This window comes from Oryctolagus cuniculus, chromosome 5 (assembly GCF_964237555.1).
Source record: "Oryctolagus cuniculus chromosome 5, mOryCun1.1, whole genome shotgun sequence".
Lineage (NCBI taxonomy): Eukaryota > Metazoa > Chordata > Mammalia > Lagomorpha > Leporidae > Oryctolagus > Oryctolagus cuniculus.
In genome coordinates, this window is record NC_091436.1 from 38,109,556 (window position 1) to 38,131,016 (window position 21,461).

At 39.2% G+C, this 21,461-nt stretch overlaps 1 protein-coding gene across 50 annotated transcripts in view; it reads left to right on the plus strand.

Annotated features, from left to right (window-relative positions):
* The window catches only part of EPB41L2 (erythrocyte membrane protein band 4.1 like 2), a 244,336-nt gene that overhangs the window by 105,867 nt on the left and 117,008 nt on the right, over positions 1-21,461 (plus strand). For all 50 annotated transcript variants that reach the window (XM_017345371.3, XM_070073565.1, XM_070073581.1 and 47 more), the window contains exon 2: positions 15,892-16,376. In XM_017345371.3, the coding sequence (XP_017200860.2) occupies positions 15,906-16,376 (471 nt within the window). In that variant the 5' untranslated portion in view covers positions 15,892-15,905. The remainder of the gene's footprint in view (positions 1-15,891; positions 16,377-21,461) is intronic.

A 21,461-nucleotide genomic window follows, 5' to 3' on the forward strand; every position in this document is an offset into this window, starting at 1 on the left:
CACTCTGTCTTTAATTAGGGATATTTACTCTTAAAATTACTTAAAAAAAAAGAATCCTGGATAGTTTTCCCTTCAAGTCAAATTTCTTTTTGTTTAAATAAACTTGTTTAAAATGAAAATAAAAAGAAATTGTTTCACACAGAGAATATACTAGACTATAGATTGCTGCTTGATACCAAGTAGGCATGAGTTTCATGGTGGACTGGGTAGGGATCTTATACATAAGGTAATTGCCGGATGAGTTCCCAACTATCTGTTATGATTATGGGAGATTGTTGGTGTTGGCACTATTTTCTTTGAGCCTGGTTATGATGTCACTGGAAGAGATTGCTCATTAGTGCATTTTTCTTTTCTGTAGAGCGTTGCATCATGGTGGTTCAGAAAAATGTTCCCCAAATACTAGGAACATCACAAAAGGTGTTTATCAAAAGGCTACCAGATGCATAGCATTGTATTAGAAGCATGCAGTTATTCATGTGAAAAAAACTTTTGCCCTCTTTGTGTGATCATAGTAGCAGATGTGGGGCAGGGAAGAGGTGTGGACAGGAAACATGATGACATCCTTCTGCCTGTCAGGTCAGTTATGTCCCTGACTTTCCTCATAAATGAGAAGGAAGCTGCTGAGAGAGATTGGCCATGTTTGTGTGTGACCAGCTTAGCGATCTAACAAGAATGTTCTCATTCTGTTTTACCTGCTCTTTTTAAAAATTTCCTCAGTTTTCAGAAAAGTCTATTTGTACTCTTCTATCAGAAAATAGGAATAATCTTTTTGGCTTGTCTGCAGTACATGCCAGTGTTATTGTTAGCAAAAGGTACCTTCTTGTTTCATCTCCACACTAAGGAAAAAAAGGATTTTAAAAAACAAAATGATTTTCTCAGGAACTCTTTTTTTTTCCCTGGATGAATATCTGATAGACTCTTTAGAAATGATTTTGCTCTAAAAGCTTAGGTATTGAGTCTGTACCACTTAGGAGTGCTGAGTTGGAGGCTATCAGAAATTGGTTTCTTTGAAAATCTGGAGATGGTTTTAAGCTTCATTTGACAGAATATCTGTTTTATTTTAGGGTGTCTTAATCCAACTGCTGGGCAGAAATAGACTGGAGGCTTTCTGAACTTACACTGTGTGGTTACAGTTAGATGATTGGGCACAGTGGCATCATTGCTAGTGGTTGTCACTTGTGGTACTTGGATTGTCTCCAAGGAAGCAGCCAACTGTTCTGGGTTCACTTAATGCATAATTATTGCTATCTTTATCAGGCACTTATAAACATCACTTTATGAAAACTGCTCAATGAAAGCTTTGTCCCCTGTCTGCACTTCGTTTGCCCAGTGCCATTCACCACTCCCTGTTCTCACCGTTAGTACTTGTGGGGAGCAACTCGGACTGGACTAAGTTACTGGAATTAAGACTTATTCTATGCATCTGCTTTCCCACAATATGGCGCTGAGAAGGGAGAAACAGCTTCTACACAGCTGCCTCCAGTTCAACCAATAAACTGTAGGACTTACTCCTGATTGGAGGAGAGCGGCGTACTCGGCGTGTGGGTAGCAGAGTTGGGATTGGTAGAAGAGGACTATAAAGGAGGAGAGAGACAACATGCACCGGGAACATCTAAGGGGAACATCTATCTGAAGGAACACCTGTGCAGCCCCCGAGAGAGCCGGCCGGCGGTGTGCCGCTCCCCCGCGGAAGTGGGGAAAGTGGCCAGGGGGAACCGCCCTTCCACGGAGGTGGAAGGGTCGGTAGCCAACCTGGGAAGAACCAGCAGCAAACCCGGGGAGGGCCGAGCAGACAAAAGAACAGCGCAGGGTCCTGTGTCGTTCCTCCACGAAGACGGGGAGCGACAAGTACTCTTCGGTATCCTTCCCAACTTGCTGGAGTAAGGGCAGACCTGTGTGCATAGCCACATCTCAATGCCTCCTATCCACTGCAATTACAACTGTAAGATAGCAAATATTGGATGGCTGTTGTGACTCAGTGGGTTAAGCTGCCACCTATGCCCCTGGCATCCCATATAAGTCCTGGCTGCTCCTCTTAGATCCAGCTTCCTGCTAATGCATGTGGGAAAAGAGCAAAAGGCAGCCCCAGTGCTTGGGCCCCTTCATCTCTGTAGGAAACCCAAATGAAGCTCCCGGCTCCTGGTTGGCCCAGCCCCAGCCATTGTGGCTGTTTGGGGAGTGAACCAGCGGATGGAAGATCTCTTTCTGTCTGTCTCTCCCCTCCTGCCCCATAACTCAGCTTTTTATGTAAATAAATAAATCTTTTCTTTTGAATAAGATAGCAAATATACTCTTTGACTCCTGCTTTTTGTATTTAATAGTGTACCTTGGACTTATTTCTGTAATTGGAATGTAAATCTTTCTCCTACTTTTCTTGATTTCTCTCTAATATTCTGGAGTGTGGATGTCGTATAATGTTACTTATTGATAGACATTAATCCTTTGCTGTTACTGTGTTGCTGTGAATTACATTGTACATAATTACTTTACCTATTTACCTATTTTACTTATGTGCAGATGTACTGCAAGTGGGCTTACTAATATACACATTTTGAATTTTGCTAACTGTTGGCAAATTGACTTCCTTTGGATCTGTAGCAGCTGATTTTATACTAGCAATGGTGTATGAATGCCCCTGGTCCTGTAGTCTTGCTCATTGACTACATGATTCATCGGAATGCCTCCATTCTGAATTTCAGTGTCATTTCTTTTACAAGAGCATCTTTCCATCTGTTTATATTTGATTTGTATTTTTCTGTTCACTTTAAACTCATCCTTTAGCCGTTTTTTTCCTCTGATAGGTAGTTTTAAATCAGACCAAACAGTTTAAAAATGAAATTTGCTTTAGATTTTTGATGTTGAGACAATTTATAAGCACTATTGTTTTGTTTGGCTTTTATTCTAGTTGCTTGAATTCAGCTAGAGAACAGATACAGCTGGGAATAAATACTCTTTAATCTGATGCTAATTTGTATTCCATGAGTGCTTAAGTCTGAAGGATCATGTCATTTCCTAAAGAGTTGACAGTTGAAGTTTTAATAAAATTGTGACTGTGTTTCAAATTAGTAGCAATTTCTGAGTTTAAATGAATAAAATTCATGAATCAATGACAAGTTGTTTAACTACATATTAATGTTAGTCTTGCTACCTCTGTCTCCCACTAGACTGAGAGCAGAATTCTTCCATGTGTAATACTGGTGTCTGGTACATATACTAGAAAGTACTGGGCCAACATTTGTTCTGGGAGAAGTGGGTAAGATACTTACCTAACCCATTTACTGACATTTGGGGAAAGGTATGAGAGAGCTCAATTCGAGCATGTTGCTAGTGATTGCGAAGCTCTAAATGCTAGTTTTCACTTTTCAACAACTGATGGGCTTTGTGGTAGGTGCTGGCTATAAAATAGTGAAGTCATTTTGATATTGATTGCTATACTGTATAAAGTCTCTGGATCTAAACAGCTTGCACTCAAATTCCATTTTAATCTATTTCATCTATAATATACAATCAGTTTTATTTCTCACCTCAAAGTATTATGAATATTAAAGGAATTGTTTTGTTGAAAGATTCTAGAGTAGTGTTCAACAAATAGCTAATATAGTAATTGTTTCTGTTGTGATTTGTTATTCCTACTATTTCCTACTATTTCTGGTATTTTTTACTCAATCTGTCATTTTATGACAGTGTCTTTTCATCCCCCCTTTTAATTTAAATATTTATTTTTTATTTATATGAAAGCCAGAGTTACAGAGAAAGAGAAAGGGAGAAGAAAAGGGGGAGGGCTGCAACAGCTGGGGATGTGCCAGGCCTAAGCCAGGAGCTAGGAGCTCGCACGTGAGTGTAGGGGCCCAAGCACTTGGTTCATCTTTTGCTGCTTTCCCAGGAGCATTAGCAGGGAGCTGCATCAGAATTGGAGCAGCCAGTTTTTTTTTTTTTTTATACTATTTGTTGAAATCTTTTACTTAGTGTAAGGTTAACTATATGATCATTAAGTAAACTGAAAAGAGATCTTGGTAAAAATTAATAGTGGGAATGTGAGAGGGAGGAGGAGGATAGGCTGAAATGTGGGAGGGAGGCAGAGAAGTATCACTATGTTCCTAAATCTGTATATATGAAATAAATTAAACTTGTATAGCTTAAATAAAATTAAAAAAAAAAAAAGTGAAGCAGCTGAGTCTTGAACCAGCGCCCATATGTAATCATCTGTGCCACAATGCCGGCCCCTATTATTAATTTATTATATGCCAGGCACTTTGTGTATAGCCTCTAATTTAGTCCTCTGAGCCACCCAGTGAGTATGTATCATATTGCTTTTCACTTAAGAGGAAACTTAAACTCAGTACTGCTTAAGAATTTCTCCATTGTTATATGGCTCATAAGAGGCAGAGCTAGAGTTCTAATCTTCTATTGGATTCCCAGTCTTGATCTCCAAACCCCTGTACTGTTCTATCCAAACATTAGGTCACTTCTCATAGAAAGAATATAGGTCCTTTTCTAGCCGTTACATAAAGTTTGGACTCCATCCGAGAGGAAGAATTGGAGCAAATTCAGTTTAACAGTCTTCTCTCTCTCTCTCTCTCTTTCTCTCTCTCTCTCTCTCAATATTTTATTTATTTGACAGGTAGAGTTACAGATAGTGAGAGGAGAGATAGAAAGGTCTTCCTTCTGTTGGTTCACTCCTCAAATGGCCGCAACGGTTGGAGCTGTGCCTATCTGAAGCCAGGAGCCAGGGTGCCTCTTCCCAGTCTCCCATGTGGGTGCAAGGGCCCAAGCACTTCGGCCATCCTCTGCTGCTTTCCCAGGCCATAGCAGAGAGCTGGATCGGAAGTGGAGCATCTGGGACTTGAACTGGTTCCCATATGGGATTCTGGCACTGCAGGCAGCGACTTTACCCTCTATGCCACAGTGCTAGTCCCCAACAGTATTTCTGATCACATTTCTTAATTGATGTTTTTGTTTCCTCTATAGTGCATGTTGTTGGATTGCCCACACTTACAAGGTTTGTGTGCATTATGATCATGAGAAACTGATATCCGTTTTTGGTTCTTTAATAATTATATGCATGGTCTCTGATTTTTTAGCTCTCAGTTCAGGGAAAAAATATTTTGGCCCTTGTTACCTGGCACATGACTCTTTCTTAACCTAATCCTTAATGAATACAGAACGGATTTGTCAACAAATAAGATTGTTAGCAATTATCTTGATTGTTATTGGATATTATTGAAAATTATGTTCTAATTTTCATATTCCCCTCTCCAATATATGAAGAAGGTTAATCTTACATGTTGAATTCTGAGATTTTTTTTGAGTGTTTCACCCTTTATAGTTGAAAAAAAATTAATGATTTATCTTACTAATATAAACTCAGATATTAAGTTTTAAAAACTTGAGCATCTGGAAGTGATTTTTGAAGTCCATGGATCTTAGGTATGAAGGCCCCAAAGCCCTCTGGGGAGTGACAGTTACCTGAGATAATTCTTTCTGGCTCTTGGTTTTTAAGGTTTGTGGGGAGCAGCTCGGACTAGACTAAGTTACTGGAATTAAGACTTATTCTATGCATCTGCTCTCCTCTGTGGGGAGCAGCTTGGACTAGACTGTTACTGGAATTAAGACTTATTCTATGCATCTGCTCTCCTACAATATGGCGCTGGGAGAGGAGAAAACAGCTTCTACCCAGCTGCCTCCAGTTCAACCAATAAACTGTAGGACTTGCTCCTGATTGGAGAGCAGCGTACTCGGCGTGTGGGCAGCCGAGTTAGGATTGGCGGAGGAGGACTATAAAGGAGGAGAGAGACGGCATGCACCAGGAACATCTATGGGGAACATCTAGCTGAAGGAACACCTGTGCAGCCCCCGAGACGAGCCGGCCGGCGGTGTGCCGCTCCCCTGCGGAAGTGGGGAATGCGGCCAGGGGGAACTGCCCTTCCACGGAGGTGGAAGGGATAGTAGCCAACCCGGGAAGAACCAGCAGCAAACCCGGGGAGGGCCGAGCAGACAGAAAGAACAGCGCAGGGTTCAGTGTTGCTCCTCCACGAAGAGGGGGAGCGACAAAGGTTTATTTTCTAGTACTCTTCACAGTATATACAGATATTGGCATGATTCGGGCTGCAAGAAGTATAAAACTTTGATACAATACTTTGAACCATAGGAAGTCATCTTTTTTTTTTTTTTTTTTTTTTTTTGACAGGCAGAGTGGACAGTGAGAGAGAGAGACAGAGAGAAAGGTCTTCCTTTTGCCGTTGGTTCACCCTCCAATGGCCGCCGCTGCAGCCGGCGCACCGCGCTGATCCGATGGCAGGAGCTAGGAGCCAGGTGCTTTTCCTGGTCTCCCATGGGGTGCAGGGCCCAAGCACCTGGGCCATCCTCCACTGCACTCCCTGGCCATAGCAGAGAGCTGGCCTGGAAGAGGGGCAACCGGGACAGAATCCGGCGCCCCGACCGGGACTAGAACCCGGTGTGCCGGCGCCGCAAGGTGGAGGATTAGCCTATTGAGCCACGGCACCGGCATCTTTTTTTTTTTTTTAAGATTTATTTATTTAAAAAGCAGAGCAACAGAGAGAGGGTGAGAGAGAGCATCTTTTTTTTTTTTAAAGATTTATTTATTTGAGAGGCAGAGCTGCAGAGAGAGGGAAAGAATGAGAGAGAGAGAGAGAGAGAGAGAGAGAGAGAGAGAGAGAGAGAGAAAGAGAAAGAGAAAGAGAAAGAGAAAGAGAAAGAGAAAGAGAAAAAGAGAAAGAGAAAGAGAAAGAGAAAGAGAAAGAGAAAGAGAAAGAGAAAGAGAAAGAGAAAGAGAAAGAGAAAGAGAAAGAGAAAGAGAAAGAGAAAGAGAAAGAGAAAGAGAAAGAGAAAGAGAAAACTAATTCTTCCATCCTCTGGTTCACTCTCCAAATGGCCACAATGGCCGGAGCTGTGCTGATCTGAAGCCAGGAGCTTCCTCCGGGTCTCCCACATGGGTGCAGGGGCCCAAGGACTTGGGCCATCTTCTGCTTTCCCAGGCCCTAGCAGAGAGCTGGATTGGAAGTGGAGCAGACGAGACTTGAACTGGCACCTATATGGGATGCTGCTGCCACAGGCAGAGGCTTAGCCCACCTTGCCACAGTACCAGCCTTGTGTGAGAGATTTTCCATCCTCTGGTTCACTTTCCAAATGGCCACAAGGCCTGGGGCTGATTCAGGCCACAGTTAGGAACCCATCTGGATCTCCTATGTGAGTGGCCAGAGTCCAAGTAGTTGGGCTATCATTGCTGCTTTCCCAGGTGCCTTAGCAGGGTGCTGAATTAGAAGTGGAGCAGCTGTGACTAGAACCAGCGCTCCAAAATGGGATGCCAATGTTGGAGGCCATGTCTTAACCCACTGTGCCATAATGCCTACCCTTAGGAGGTCTGTTATCTCACATGAGTAGCAACTCTGATACATGATCTGGCTGTGGGTGACGTGGTCAGGCGGTGGGCCTCTTCTCCGATCCTCTTTCCACTGCTCTCTCTGGGGAGCTAGTGTGTTCTCAGGCTTTCTCCCCTCAGTGGAATCAAGATGGCAGCAGCATTTCCAGGAATTACATATACAGTATTCTGAGGCAGGGATTCAGAGGATGAATCTCCTTGGATTCATCCTTCTGCAGAAGTTCACCAGCAGACTTTCTGTACGTCTTCTTGGCTGGAGAAGGGAGTCTGCTGTGATTGTTCTAGACCAATAGAACTGTAGCCTATCCTGGAGCCAGCCTGAATACTCGAGAGGAAAAGGGAGGGGTGCTGTGAACAGAATTTGGGTTCTGTTATAAAGGAGAAAGGGTGGAGAAAGCATTCTGAGTGTAACCCGAGCCTGCCCAGACATGAACTAGCAAAGATTGCAGTTCATATCTTTTGTATGTATGGATTTAATTTAAACCAGATGCTACTTTAATCTTATAGAAATAGTTCTGTCTCTCTTATAGGTCCTTTATCTTTTAAAAAATGAAAGTACAGTGTTACAGTGTGTCATAAAGGTAACTAGGATGAACAGCCTTGGATTATTTCAAAAATAACTCTTGTTTATCCTCACTTTGTTGATAATAGAAATGGACAAATAGTTCTCTTGGAATGTATTTGTACTTAAAAGAATAGGGGGTTATAGTATTTTCTAGAACTTCTGACAGTTAAGAAAAATAAGCCTGCAAGGGAAAGGATTTACTTGAAGTCTGCTCCACCTGTTTTTATTTCTCTCTCTCCAAGTACTTTTTCTTGTTTTTCCCCCTCTTCGTCCTTCTACTGTTCTCTTCCTCTCCTTTTAAGTGGTGAATACATTTGAGGGACTTCACCTCAGTAGTTCCCAAGTGGAATTAGGTAGCAGCTCAATTTTTCCTGTATTTGTGTTGCTGTATTTGTTTTTCTTACGTTTGATGCTTTAATGGGAGATAGTGAGGTATTAAAAGTCCTTGCCTTAGGCTTTAGTCTGTCTGGGGAGATGAAAATAAGAAGTAATTGTGGATAATAGCAAGATGCTCTGCATGTCATCTACCCATCATGACAATAGCAGACGAAAACTACTTTCCTCAGGTCTAGAAAATGGCTGAATTAGAACTGTCCTCATATTGTCAATCCTTTTTTAAGTTCATGGCTAATGTTATTTGTTGAACAGTTTTTGTCTCTTTCAAGGTTTGAGTGAAGCCTCCATCCCCTTAGTACCATTTTTCTTTAGAATTGTGTCCTTTCTCATTTTGTAAGTCTTGGACCCTTAAATGACAGGTTGAGCCATGTTGGTAAAAATCAAAGACCTCTTACTGCTGGCAATCTCAATAGAGGATGGGAGCCACTCAGCTGGTAGAAGCATGCACATTGTTCACTCTGCAGAGGTTTTTATTAACAGAAGGGCCTGTAGAGAAGTCAAGGTTCCCTCAAGGTTTTAAGGAAATATCAGGACCAAGAATTAACATGAACTTCTTGCTGGGAGTTGTATGAGTATGTTGAGTTTTCTGTTTGCTTTGCTTGCTTTAGTAATCCTTCTGGTTAAAGGCTGTTTTAAGTACCACAATGCTGTATGGTAGGTATTTTACAGCTGCATAGACAGTACCTTGGAATTTATGTCCTTTTTTAGATGTAAGAAAAAAACCAACAGTTTTATGTAATACAGGTCCTTACCTAACCAGTGCTGATCCTCTGTTGATGATGGTTTTCTGCTTGGTTGCATGTTAAATGACGCATGCCTTTTCTCATGGAGCTGTTACAATAACGAACACTTTTATCAACCCAGATGGAGCATGCCAACATAGTAATTGTGTTAAAGCACATGCTTGTCTAATGGGCTGCCTGTTCACAGCAGTGTTCTTTTTGGTTGATGGTAAGTAGAAAGGTCTTTACTTAGTATGTTATGTAAGTATACCAATGATGGATTGTAAGTAAATATAACTAAAGATTAATGCGTTGATCATTTATAGAGATTGAGAAACCTTATTTCTGCTTTTAGCTTTGCACACTTTGTTATCTCAGGCAGAGCTCCCAATTTTTCTAAGCCTCAGTTTCCTTGTTGGTAAAATAAAATGAGGATATCTGAGTAGGTATTTTAGCAGTACTCATTGAGTACATAGTTATTGGGTATTTCTTAATATGCCTGTCTAGATGCTTGGAATATTATAATTAATATAATGAATAAAAGAAAGATCCCAGCCCTCATGAGCTTTCATTTTAGTCAGAATGCTTGCATTCCGTGGTCAGCATTTCCACTTTCATGAGCAATGGAGTTTAAAGGCTTATCCGTGTCTAAAACTTCAAGGGATATAGGCACGATTACAGTGAATGGAAGTCTGTAGGTATGTTATCTTGATGGTGGTGATTTGTTCAAGAAATCATTTTATCAATAAAGAGTGCTTGGTTTTGAATTCTGTTAAGCTCTTAAAACTATTTTAAGAGCATACTTGTTTACATATAATTACAACCACCCTTATTGTTGGAATATTCTCAATCCAATTAGCCGTTTCCATTGTTTTCTGTCTGGTAACTTCCATTTGGTCAATACTGATCAGCTGGGAGGTTTCTAAAACTTAACAAGGGTTGCGAATACAGTGGTGATTGGTGAGGATTACTTTGAAAGGTTTACCTGTCTGGTTATCAATGCTCTTTCTCTCTCTTTTAGCACGTTGTCCATAAGGGCAGTTGTGATTACATGGCCAGTTAATACCTTTCAAAAATGATCTTTGTGATAATTCCTCTAAATTTTTATTTGAGGGGATGGGACTAATTATGATAAGTTACAGAGTATTTTTATGTCGTTCTATGGTAATTTTTATAAACTTAAATCTTTGAGCAATAGGCCAGTGGCTCTGTGGTTGATCAGGTCAATGCATGATAGAGATATGATTGGATTTTGAAGTAAATTTGAGGAGAGGTGTTTACAGCTGTGTGGCCCTCACTTTAGTGGCCTTGGACAAGCTAATTGTCTTCCACTGATTGTTTGCAAAATAGGCACGATACCATTTGAAAATACATATTTGAAATTTGAAAATACATATTTGAAAATAAGAAATTAGTGCTTGGTATGTGACATAGTAAGCAGTGGTTGATAGCTCTTATGATTAAAATATAAACAACTGCTAATGTTTTTAACATAGTAGTGGAAACTTTCACTTTATATTTCCTTGCTCCTAAAGTATTTTGGCCAAAAATCAGCTTTGGTTGATCGATTCCCAGATTTTTTCTCATAGCCAAAGTAATTAAAGAGCTGCCAATTTATTTTGGTTAGCTTAGACAGGTGTGGGACATTTTTGTTTTAATTTTACCAGAACACTTGGTTGACTCTTGAAAAATGTAATCGGGAGAGTATGTTCTAGAACTTACCTACAGTCATTTCATTATTAATATAAATAATATTCTCTATTTAAATGGTACTTAGAAAATGCTGCTTTAAATAAGGAAAAATGGTTTTCTGTGCAATATGGAGTCAGTATACGTATCCTTAGGCCTGCTGGAAGACATGATTTTGAATCTTAAGCACCTAAAAATGAGAAATAATATAGGCATGTATGTGATAGCTAATCTTGTCCCTGTTTTGTAGCATCACTCTCACGGACATTGCTGTCCCCTGATCTCCCTGTCCTACTATATCTTTCCACTGACCCTCAGACCTTTTCCTCTGCCTGATCTTTTCATGTTGATGACAATAAAGGTTCTTTTCAGAGTCCTCAAAGCTCAGTTTTCTGTAGCTGATGTCAGCATCACCTATGTTTTTAGCTATCTACCCATATGATAGCTCCCAATTTGCGTCCCCAGTGCATTTCCAGTCTTTGTTCAAAACCTGTGTGTCTAGAGGCCAACTAGACATTTCTACAGACTTCCCAATTCCCAATTACAATGAATGAAAAATATTTTAATATCTCAGCCAGACCCACTTTCCCGTTTTTTTTTTTTTTTAAGATTTATTTTATTTATTGGCAAGAGTTACAGAGAGAGGTAGAGACAGAGAGAGAGGTCTTGCATCCAATGGTTCACTCCCCAGATGGCCACAATGGTCGGAGCTGCGCCAATCTGAAGCCCGAAGCCAGGAGCTTCTTCCAGGTCTCCCACATGAGTGTGGGGCCCAAGGACTTGGGCCATCTTCTACTGCTATCCCAGGCCATAGCAGAGAGCTGAATGGGAAGAGGAGCATCTGGGACATGAACTGGTGCCCATATGGGATGCCGGCGCTTCAGGCCACAGCACCAGCCTCTCCTGTTGTTCTTTATTCTCATAGTTGTTTGTACCATCATCCCTGTTTCCCATGACCTGGGACTTTTCTTTGACATTTTCTACTTGTGACTTATTCAAGCTAGACACCAAGTCACGTCCAGTCTACCTCGTTACCATTAGTTTCATTTTTTATTCTTTACCCCACTGCTTCTGCCATTGTACAGACCATCATCTTCTCATGTCTGGATTATTGCAACAAAGTCCTGAATGTGTTTTTTTTAGGGTTTTTTCTCATTCTATGCTTTTACAGCCAGACTGACTGAGCTATCTGAAATAGAAATCTCAGTAAATTACTCTCCTACTGAAAGTACTTGTGTGGCTTCTCATTGCCTTTAATGTAACCTCTGTAGACCCCTCTTAAGTAAGACATGCAAAATCTTTTATATTCTAGCTTCTGCTTTCTTTTCCTCTATGACTGCCAATTCATCATGCTTCTTCCCTCCAATCTCTGCTCTCAAGCCCCCATTTCACTTGTATAGGTGTTATTGAACAGTGCCAATGGTTTTCCATGTGAGGGATGTTCTCAGGTTCCCACACACATTCTTATTACTAACACATACATGTTGAGCAGCCCTTGAAATGCTTGGGACTACAAATGTTTCATGATTTTGAATTTTTTCAGATTTTGGAACATTTGCATATACCTAGTGAGATATCTTAGGGATGAGACCCACGACTAAATAAAACATCCATTTATGTTTCATATATCTTGTATACATAGCCTGATGCCAGTTTTAGAGTAATTTTTGAGTGCTTGTAGTTTGACTGTGACCTGTCACATAAAATCAGATGTGGAATTTTCCACTTACGGCAATGATGGTGTTCAAAAGTTTTGGATTTTGGAGCCTTTTGGATTTTGGATTTTTGGATTAGAGATGTTTAATTTGAACCTCCCATTCAGACTACTTTGCCTGAATAACCAGTACTCAATCTTTTGTTAGCAATTCAGACTTCAGCTTCTGTAGAAAACCTTCATTTACTAATGTGGATTAAGTATCAGTTCTGTGCTTTTTAAGTAACATGCTCTTTATCTTGTTTTTAAAACTCTTATTCCCTACTCCCTCTTCTCCTTAAATAGTCTTTATTTATGTGCCCAGTACTTACACTACTGTAGTGACCATTAATACAAACTATTTTTGTGCTTATATATTAGATGTGAACAGCATTTTTTTGACAGGCAGAGTTAGAGAGAGAGACAGAGAGAAAGGTCTTTCTTCTGTTGGTTCACCCCCCAAATGGCTGCTATGGCTGGCACACTGTGCCGATCCAAAGCCAGGAGCCAGGTGCTTCCTCCTGGTCTCCCATGTGGGTGCAGGGCCCAAGCAGTTGGGCCATCCTCCACTGCCTTCCCAGGCCACAGCAGAGAGCTGGACTGAAAGAGGAGCAACCGGGACATAATCCGGCGCCCCAACCGGGACTAGAACCTGGGGTGCCGGCGCCGCAGGCGGAGGATTAGCCAAGTGAACCGCGGCACTGGCCAACATTTTTAATTATTGAGAGAATTCACTCATCACAAAATTCATCCTTCTAAATTATTGTTTTGGTTTTAAATTTATTCATAGGGTTGTTCCTCTATCACTATAATGTTTTCATAACTCTGAAAAAATAAATAAACCTCCTGTATTTATTGGTAGTCTTTCTCCATTCTCCTTTTTCCCATCACTCTGGAAAGCAATAATCTATTTACAGTATGAATGAGTTTGCCTATTCTCGAAATTTCATGTTAATGGAATCATGTAACTTTTGTGTTTTTACTTGCAATAACGTTTGCAAGGCTTATCCGTGTGGTAGCATCTATCAGTACTTCACTCCTTTTTATGACAGAATAACATTCTGTTTTACAGACATCATATTTTATTCATCACTTGGTAGGCATTTGTATTGTGTCCAATTTTTTTGTGGTTGTCAATAATGCTATTTGAAACATGTACAACTTTTTGTGTAATCAAATATTTTTATTTTCCTTGGGTATATGCCTAGTAGTAGAATGGCTAGATCATATGATAATTCTGTGTTTAACTTTTTGAGAAACTACCAAAGTGTTTTTCAAAGTGGCTACACCATTATACATTCTCATCAGGGATGTTGAAAATTCCAAAATTTCCACATCCTAATCAGTACGTGTTGCTGTCTTATTTATTTATTTATTTTTATTATAGCCACTCTGGTGGATGTGGAATCCTGTAGTGATTTTGATTTCTCTAATGACTGATGATGCTAAACATCTTTTCATATGTTTATTGAACATGTATATCTTCTTGGGAGAAATGTATACTTACAACCTTTGCCCATCTTGAAATTGGGTTTAATGTCTTATTGTTGCTGAGCTTATAAGAATTATTTTTATATATGCCAAGTATGAGACCCTTGTTGGATACATGATTTTCAGAAGATGTAAATCATATTTTATGAAACGAATACTAGTGTAGTGTTGACATATGCTACAGTATGGATGACCTGTGAAAACATTTTGTTAAGTGATAATATCATATGCTGTATGAATCCATTTATTTGGAATATCCAGAGTAGGTAAATCCATGCAAACTGACAATAGATTTGGTTGCTGAGGTGAAGGGGAAATAGAGACTACTAAAAGGTACAGGATTTTCTTGGAATGATCAAAACACTCTGGAATTTGTGGTGGTAGGTGGACAACCCTATGAATATATTCAAAATTACTGAGTGAACACTTTTTAAATTTTTAAAAAAATTTGTTGTGTAAATTTCATGTATTTTTTATATATATACAGATTTAGGAACATAGTGATACTTTTCCCCTACCCTCCCTCCAACCCAAGCTCCAACCTTTTAAAAGGGTGAATTTTATGGTATGTGAATTATATCTTAAAAAAACTTTAACCCAAGTGTACTTCAGTGTTTCTCTTAACCTATTTATGTTTGTACCACTTTTGTAAGACAGCTGTAGCATTATCCATTGGCCAGGGTGACAGGACTTGGAACACTTTTGTTATTAGCAAAAGATGAGAAGCATGACTGTCATCTACTGGCCTTTCAGAGGCTCTACCTGTTGTCTTCTGTCATTGTGCTGATGCACTTTAGAACACCCTCTTTCCTTGTATAAAATTGAAAACCGGTTGTTTTCATATTTAATTTAAAATTTTTACCTTAGTTGTGATAAGATCATTTATTAGATGCATTTTCCCACCGCATAGTGTCTTCATTTGCTTTAGAATCTTTAAATATTTTTAAAATATTCATATCTGCAAATAAAAATGTATTTGTAGTACACATTTGGCATGGTGGTTAAGATGTTGCTTGGAATGCTCACATAACAAATCTGAGTGCTTGGGTTTGAGTCCTGGCTGTTCCCCCTATTTCAACTTCCTACTAATGTGCACCCTGGGAGGCAGTAGTGATTGCTCAAGTAGTTGGCTTATATGGGACACGTGGATTGAGTCCTTGGTTCCCAAATTTGGCCGCACCAGCACAAGGCCATTGTGGGCATTTGGGGAGTGAATTAGTGGATGGAAGTTTTCTCTCTGTCTCTCTCTCTTTTTTTTTTCTCTTTATGCTTCTCAAGTAAGTAAAATAAACAAATGAAAAATTTGTTTGTGAGTATGTAAGATGGAGGTTTAGAGTTTTGATTATACTTTGAGTATCTTTCCCAGAAAATAACTTTTGCATAGGAATAGTGATAGTAAATTACAGGATTTAATATTGGAATAAAAAATAACACATTTTTGTAGATGTAGCTTTTAAATGTGTGAAATTACTGTGAAGTGTGTCTCAGCTCTTTCTAACATTGTTGGTAATATTTTCCTGTTACAGAATAAAGGATACCGAGTACAGGGAAAAGTAATATTTGTTTTAAAAAAATGGGATTTATTTTGGGGTCAATTATTGTTTATAACTACTTGAAAACAAACAAAAGTAGCTTTTATTTTTTATTTATTTATCTGTTTTGGAGTTCTTGGTAATTTTAAGCTCTAGCTCTACCCAACCAGAGTTACTCTATTGTGATGCTCTTTGGATTCTATGATTCTGATGGAAAATTCTGAAAGTCAGAGTGGCAGCCTCTCCATTTTCTTTTGTGCTTATCAACTCTCTCTTTATGTGTGCCTTCTCCCAGTCATCTCTGCCATCCCCCTCCTCACCTTTCTGTACCCTCACCCTTGCCACCAAACTAAAATTAAGAGAGTTTGTAAAATAACATTTTGTGATTTTTGTTTTGTTTACAGCATAAATTGTGATCATGACTACTGAAGTAGGCGCTGCGTCAGAAGTGAAGAAGGATGCAGACCAGTTAGGAGCAGAGGCAACCAAGGAGAAACCTAAAGAAATAGCAGAAAATCAGCAGAATCAGTCCTCTAACACGGAGGAGGAGAAGGGTTCCCAGCCATCTCCTGCAGCTGAAAGCCAAAGTAGTCTACGCCGCCAGAAGAGAGAGAAGGACCCATCTGAGAGCAGGGGTATTTCTCGATTCATCCCCCCATGGCTTAAGAAGCAAAAGTCTTATACCTTAGTAGCGGCCAAAGATGGAGGGGACAAAAAAGAGCCAACCCAAGCTGTGGTGGAAGAACAGATCTTAGACAAGGAGGATTCCCTTCTGGAAGAAGAGAGACAGGCCAAGGCTGATGCAGAAGAAGCGGCTCAGAGGAAGCAACAGGAGGCAAAAGTTGAAGTCAAGGAAGAAAAGCCTTCAGTGAGCGGTGCTGAGATTCAGGTACCTTTGGGAGTGGGTGTCTGAAATGAAAACTTGAGGGTGTAACCGTGCAACAGAAAGGATTGGTTTTGGATCATTTCCAGGTTTCTTGAATTGCAATACTAATTTGACAGTGTCTTTGGAATATTTGGTCTGGTATTCATCTACGTCGATCTTTTTATTCTTTTTAAAAAATAGCTCCAAAATAAAATAAAGGAGACCAATCTATATATGCAAATTATTTAAAAATTCTTATCTTGTTCTGTTAAGTACATGCTCTCAGACTCCTGCCACCTCTCCTTTTAAACAGGATGCCCCTTTATACATCTTGAATTTTATTTATTTATTCAATGGGTAGTAGTAAGTAAGAGATTTGTGTGTGTGCATTTTGGTTACCAAATGAAGCCTGGGTTTTGCCGGGGTAAAGAATGTAATTACAAATTTTATTATCTGAATAGGTATTTAAATTTTATTGCTGGGTTGTAGTTTCTTCTCATTCAAAATGATCAACTTGGAAAAAATGAGAAAGTTGGTTCTGGAAGGGGGATGAAGGCAAATATCCTTTCTAGCAGAATTCCCAAATCTTTTATACATTATGGGTATAATAATGACAAATATTTTTTTAATGAGAAGCTGGAAGAACAGAGAGAGAAAAGAGTAAATGAATGGCCCTGTGCACTAATCCTGTATACGGACCCATTGTTCAAATGCAGGCAATGGCTAGGGGCCCAATCCCCAGTTCTTCTACATGGGTGGCTGGAACCCATCCACTTAAGTTATCACTGCTGCCCCTTAGGGTCTGCTTTAGGAGGACAGTGGATTGAATCAGGAGTCAGGCATTTTTTTTGAAAGCTTTTATTTAATAAATATAAATTTCATATGTACATCTTCTTCCCCCCATACCTGTCCTCCCACCCCAACTCCTCTCTTACCTCCTATACATTCTCCCAACCCATTCTTCATTAAGATTCATTTTTAATTATCTTTATATACAGAAGATCACCTCTGTACTAAGTCAAGATTTCAATGGTTTGCACCCACACCCACACACACACAAGTATAAAGTACTGTTTAAAGACAAGTTTTACCATTAATTCTCATAGTACAGCTCATTAAGGACAGAGGACCTACATGGGGAGCAAGTACATAGTGACTCCTGTTGTTGATTTAACAAGTGACACTCTCATTTATGATGTCAGTGATCACCCGAGGCTCTTGTCCTGAGCTGCCAAAGCTATGGAGGCCTTTTGAGTCCACAAACTCCATCAGTCATGCCAGTATTTAGACATGGCCATAAGCAAAGTGGAAGTTCTCTCTTCCCTTCAGAGAAAGGTACCTTCTTCTTTGGCCCCTTCTTTCCACTGGGATCCCACTCACAAAGATCCTTCAAGTAGGTTATTTTTTGCCACAGTGCCTTGGCTTTCCTTGCCTGAAATGCTCTCATGGGTTTTTAGCCAGATCTGAATGCCTTAAGGGCTGATTCTGAGGCCAGAGTGTTGATTAGGATATTTGTCACTCTATGAGTCTGTGTGTGGTCTGCTTCTCATGATGGATCATTCTCTCCTTTTTAATGCTATCTATTGTTATTAGCAGACACTTGGTCTTATTAATGTGATTCTTTTGACACTTATTCCTATCTATATGATAAGTTGTACACTTAAAATGATCACTTTAGTAAGATGGCATTAGTACCACCAACTTAATGGGATTTGGAGTCCATGGCAAGTTTCAGCTTTACCCTTAGGGGTAAGTCCATGGGAACATGTGCCAAACTGTACATCTCCTCCCTCTCTTATTCCCACTCATTTTCTATAGGGATCAACTTTCAATTATATTTAAACACCTACAAATAATTCTGTGTTAAGAGTTCAAACAATGGTATTAAGTAGAAAAAGAAAATAGTAAAAAGAATAAAATAATAAGCTGTTTCTTGACAATCAGGACAAGGGCTGATCAAATCATTGCTTCTCATAGAGTCCATTTCACTTCTTCAGGTTTCCTTTTAGTTGCTCAGTTAGTTGTCACAGATCAGGGAGCACATATGATATTTGTCCCTTTGGGACTGGCTTGTTGGACTAAGTATAATGTTTTCCAGATTCCTGCATTTTGTTGCAAATGACTGGATTTCATTTTTATTAACTGCTGTCTAGTATCCCATAGAGTACATCTCCCATAATTTCTTTATTCAGTCTTCCATTGACAGGCAATAAACATGGAGGTGCAGATAGCTCTTTTATTTGCCAATTTCAATTCCCTTGGGTAAATTCCGAGGATTGAATGGTTGGGATGTATGGTAGGACTATAATCAGATTTCTGAGGTATCTCCAAACTGTTTTCCATAGTGGCTTTACCAGTTTGCATTCCCACCAATGGTGGATTAGGGTACCTTTTACCCCATCCTCACCAGCATTTGCTGCAATTCATTGATTTCTCTGTGAAAGCCATTCTAATGGGTGAGGTGAAACCTCCTTGTGGTTTTGATTTGCATTTCCCTGACAGCTAGTGATCCTGAACATTTTTTCATATGTCTGTTGGCCATTTGGATTTCCTTTTTTGAAAAATGTCTATTGAGGTCCTTGGCCCATCTCTTAAGTGGGTTGATTGTTTTGTTGTTGTGGAGTTTCTTGATCTCTTTGTAGATTCTGGTTATTAATCTTTTATCAGTTGCATAGTTTGCAGATTATTTCTCCCATTCTTTTGGTTGCCTCTTCACTTTCCTGACTGTTTCTTTTGCTGTACAGAAACTTCTCAATTTGATGTAGTCACAGTTGTTAATTTTGGCTTTGGCTGCCTACGTCTTTGGGGACTTTTTCAAGACGTCTTTGCCTGTGTCAGTATCTTGCAGGGTTTCTCGATGTTCTAATAATTTGATGGTGTTGGTTGTAGATTTAAATCTTTAATCCATATTGAATGGGTTTTTGTTTAAGGTGTAAAATAGGAGTCTTGCTTAGTACTTATTCATGTGGAAATCCAGTTTTTCCAGTACCATTTGTTGAAGAGATTGTTCTTGCTCCAGGGATTGGTTTTAGCTCCTTGATCAAATATAAGTTGGCTGTAGATGTTTGGATTGATTTCTGGTGTTTGAATTTTGTTCCATTTCTCTATCAATCTGTTTTTGTACCAGTACCAGGCTGTTTTGATTATAATTGCCCTGTAGTATGTCTTGAAATCTGGTATTATGATGCTTCTGGCTTTGTTTGTGTTGTATAAGTTTGCTTTAGCTATTTGAGGTCTCTTGTCCCTCCATACAAATTTCAGCATGATTTTTTCTAGCTCTGAGAATGTCTTTGATTTTGATTGGTATCGCATTGAATCTGTAAATTGCTTTTAGAAGAATGAAAATTTTGATGATACAGATTCTTCCAATCCATGAACATGGATGATTTTTCCACTTTTTCTATCTTCTTCTATTTCTTTCTTTAAAGTTTTATAATTCTCATCATAGAGATCTTTGACTTCCTTAGTTAAGTTTATTTGATTTTTTTTTTTAGCTATTGTTAATAGGATTGTTTTTAGAAGTTCTTTGTCGGCCATGACATTGTCTATGTATATGCAGGCTATTGACTTTTGTGTATTGATTTTATATCCTGCTACTTTACCAAACTCTTCTATGAGTTCCAGTAGTCTCTTACTGGAGTTCTTTGGATCCCCTATATAAAGAATCATGTCACCTGCAAATAAGAATAGTTTGACTTCCTGCTTCTCAATTTGTATCCCTTTGATTTCTTTTCCTTGCCTAATGGCTCTGGCTAAAACTGCCAGTACTATATTGAATAGCAGTGATGAGAGTGGCCATCCCTGTCTGATTCCAGATCTCAGTGGGAATGTTTCCAACTTTTTCCCATTCAGTATGATGCTGGCCATGGGTTTGTCATAAATTGCCTTGATTGTGTTGATGATATAGAAGGAACATTCATACTTTGAACTTCCTTCAATCTTTAACTGAGAGATTTTCTTCCTTTACCTTCTTTCATATTGATGATCATCATGTTTCTGTGTTTCTGTGTGCAGCACATCCTTAAGTATCTTTTCTAGGGCTGGACAGGTGGTGACAAATTCTTTCAATTTCTGTTTGTTATGGAAGGTCTTTATTTCACTTTTGTTCACAAATGGCAGCTTTGCAGGGTATATTATGGGATGACATTTTTTTTTCTCTTAAGACTTGGGCTATATCTCCCCATTCTCTCCTAGCCTGTAGGGTTTCTGTTGAGAAGTCCTCTGTGAGTCTAATTGGAGATCCTCTGAAAGTAATCTGGTGTTTCTCTCATGTACATTTTAGGATCTTCTCTTTATGTTTCACTGAGGTGACTTTGATTGTGATATGTCGTGGTGAGGATCTTTGCTGGACATGTCTATTTGGAGTTTTGTGTGCTTCCTATACTTGGATGTCCTTTCTTTCTCCAAACAAGGAAAGTTTTCTGCTATTATTTCACTAAAAAGGCGTTCTAATACTTTCTGTATCTCCATGCCTTCAGGAATTCCTAGAACCCGTATGTTGTTTTTCTTTTTTTTTAAATAGTATCCTGTAGATTCCCAACAGTGTTTTTTAGTTTCCTAATTTTTGCTTCTTATATTTGATTTGACTGTATACTTTCCTGTCCTTTGTCTTCTAAATACGATATTCTTTCTTCTGCTTCACTGATTCTGTTTTTAAGACTCTTCACTGCATTTTTTATTCTATTGAATTCTTCATTTCATTTTGATTCTTCCTTAGGTTTTAATTTCATGAGAGAGATGTTCTTTCATGTCCTGCATATAGTTCAGTAGTTCATGCATTTGCATTTGATTACTTCTATGTAATTTGTATTTGCATTTGATTACAATCTTATGATCAATGTTTTAAATTCCATTTCTTGCATTTCTTCTATGTCATCATCTTCATAATCTAGTATTGAAGTGTTTTATTCTTTTGGGAGTGTCGTGTTGTCTTCCTTATTCTTGTTTCTTGGATTGTTGCATTTGTTGTTTGGCATTTGTGGAGATACTTGTTGGTTTCTTCTCCCCTGCCCGCCCTCCCAGGCAGCTTTTATTGTTATAGTATGACTCTGTAGATAAGTGGAATGTCTGCTTTCAGTGAATCTCTAGAGGCTTGTAGTGGGTGTGGCC